The 2,832-nt window shown below is 49.4% G+C and overlaps 1 protein-coding gene across 1 annotated transcript; it reads right to left on the bottom strand.

Annotated features, from left to right (window-relative positions):
* Positions 1-1,684: 1,684 nt before the first annotated feature.
* On the bottom strand, positions 1,685-2,422 carry LOC115732632. Its single transcript, XM_030663318.2, has one exon. The coding sequence runs from the start codon at positions 2,420-2,422 to the stop codon at positions 1,685-1,687; it is 738 nt and encodes a 245-aa protein (XP_030519178.2).
* Positions 2,423-2,832: the final 410 nt, after the last annotated feature.

The raw sequence follows: 2,832 nt of genomic DNA, 5'->3' as shown, positions 1-2,832 counted from the left end.
CATAACCGCCTCAATCTTTGTAGGGTCCACTGAAATCCCATTTCCAGAAATGACGTGTCCGAGGAATGCCACTTCGTTGAGCCAGAACTCGCATTTACTGAACTTGGCGTAAAGCGAGTGCTCTCTTAATGTCCGTAGAACTACACTTAGATGTTGTTCATGTTCCTCAGAGTTCTTTGAATAAACTAGGATGTCGTCTATAAAGACAATGACGAACTGATCCAAATATTCCTTAAACACTCTATGCATTAGATCCATGAAAGCGGCTGGAGCATTCGTCAATCCAAATGGCATAACCGTGAATTCATAGTGACCATACCGTGTCCGAAACGCCGTCTTTGGTATGTCCTCCTTCTTTATCCTCAACCGATGGTACCCGGTTCTCAAGTCTATCTTAGAGAACACTGCAGCTCCTTGCGCTTGATCGAATAAGTCATCTATTCTAGGCAACGGGTACTTATTCTTAACCGTGACCTGGTTCGGCTTGCCTATAGTCAATGCATAATCGCAAAGACCCGTCCTTCTTCCTCACGAACAGTCTTGGCGCTCCCCACGGTGACGCACTTGGACGAATAAAGCCCTTATCCAATAGCTCTTGCATTTGAACCTTCGGTTCCTTCAACTCGACAAGGACATTCGATAGGGCGCTTTTGAGATCGGCTCCGTCCCAGGGGCTAATTCGATCACGAACTCTATCTCCCTTTCTCGGTGGCAATCCCGGCAATTCTTGAGGAAAGACATCGGGAAAGTCGCGTACCACCGCTATATCCTCCAACTTGGGTCCCTCTATCGTCGGATCTACCACTTTGCAGCCAGGTAGGCTTGGCACCCTTCGTCCAACAACTTAGTCACTTCCAAGGACGAGATCAAAGGGATCGAGGTTCCCCCTCGACTCCCCGCAAATTCAAATCTAGGGTGACCGGTTGGATGAAACTCGATCACCCTGCTACCACAATCCATAATAGCTCTAAGCTTACCCAGCCAATCCATTCCAACTATGACATCAAAGTCGAACATGTTCGAACAACCAAGTCTATCGGTTCCTCTCTACCGCCAATAGTTATCCTACGGTTCGACATCCCAACGAAACTAATACTTTATCCTTTAAAGGCGTAGTGACATGCAACACAACATCCAACGGTTTCAAATCCAATTTAGCCAAATCAGCGAACGTGCAGATACGAAAGAATGCGATGCTTCGGGATCAAATAATGCATAGGCAGCATGATCGCATAATGTAACCGTACACGTGACCACGCCAGGTGCATCCTCCGCCTCTTTACGCGCCACAAGATAGACTCGTCCTTGAGCTGGTGGCCTATTCGGGTTATTCTCACGGAGCAACCCCGTGGCGGTCCGTCTCGAGGTCGTTGCCCTTGAAATGGAGGTCCTGGAGCTTGACTTGGGCAGGTCCTCACCTGATGGCCCACTGGCCACACTTAAAGCATGCACCCGTCCTACTCGGGCAAGGTCCGTTTCCATGTTTCCTTCCGCACGGGCGGCGTTCGATTGGATTGATGAACAGGTTTCCCAATATTTTTCCTGACCGGAGGGACGAAACGTCTGTTACCCATCATTGGCCTTTTGCCAACCGACGGTTGTCTCGATAGAAGCAAACCGCGATCCGGATGCGGCAGCCCATTCTTTCATATCCCTTTCAATCATCCGGCCTCGCTCGTACATCTCATTGTAGGTCCTCAAGTTCAGTGCTATCATCTCGGCTACGAAGGTCGGGCCTTAGTCCATCTCGAAATCTCCGTGCCTTGTCTATCGGATTTTCAACCATTCTCGGTGCATATCTCGACAACCTTGAAAATTCGGCTTCGTGCTGATCGATCGTCAGCTGGTTCCCGCGAAGCCGTTGGAACTCTATCGGTTTCCGCTCTTGTGCGGTCTCCGAAAAATACTTCCCGTTAAACGCCTCGGTGAAGGCAGTCCAATTCGGAGCGGTGCCTTCAGGAAAGATTCCTCCTCCGGTGGCCTTCCACCAATCATCAGCGGTACCTTCCAGTTGGTAAACCGCTAGGGTTACTTTCTCTTCTTCCGTGCACCCCAAAACTTCGAAGGCTTTCTCTAGCTTTTCGATCCATCGAGGTGCCACCTCCGGGTCTCCGGCGCCGTCAACCTGAGCCGGTTTCAACTTTAGGAAATGTTCTACCAGTTGGCTCATCGGACGATTCATATTCCCATTTCCTCCTCCGTGACCATTCCCATTTAATCCATTATTTCCATTTGCCAGATTGGCAGCAGCCACAGCAGCCTCGGCGGCTTGAGCAACGGCAGCAGCCCTCTCTTGAGCCTGCCTACCCATCAAGTTACCAATCTCTTCTAGGGCCCTTAGGACTCCGTCAACTCTCGGATCCTCTACCGCAGGTACCCTCGAGCTAGAAGCTCCCCTCGTTCCTCTAGTTCTGTTGCTCATCTTGGTTAATCCTCACAACACTTGAACCACCCATAACCCCACTCGGGAGTCAGAGACCTAAGTCATCGACTAGTCTAATAAATCTAGGTCACAACTCATGGTGACAGCCATAACAAGACAAACAGCTCACAAGCACGCAACCAAATAGCCAAGAGGCTCACAATCAAGGGTTCGGGTTCATACCTCGAGTCCAGACGCATCTGCAACTCAGCAAGATCACAACAATCATTCACTTGTCCAATAAATAGCACACCAAGCCACAACAATCAGTACCAAGTACGAAGCTCCCATAGTCTTATAATCACCAAAGGTGATGCCAATCCAATATGCCAGTCACAAACACCAATTCATATGTCATGCATTTCGTGCCTAACTTTAGCGAATCCCTAAGGTCTCGCTACCCAGTCATT

Source organism: Rhodamnia argentea, chromosome 4, assembly GCF_020921035.1.
Source record: "Rhodamnia argentea isolate NSW1041297 chromosome 4, ASM2092103v1, whole genome shotgun sequence".
In the NCBI taxonomy this organism is placed as follows: Eukaryota; Viridiplantae; Streptophyta; class Magnoliopsida; order Myrtales; family Myrtaceae; genus Rhodamnia; species Rhodamnia argentea.
The sequence above is the reverse complement of the archived record's forward strand: the minus strand, read 5'-3'. Positions and strand labels throughout refer to the sequence as shown.

Excerpts from the sequence above, each read along its gene's own strand:
- LOC115732632 (XM_030663318.2), bottom strand. The coding sequence starts at position 2,422 with ATGAGCAACAGAACTAGAGGAACGAGGGGAGCTTCTAGCTCGAGGGTA.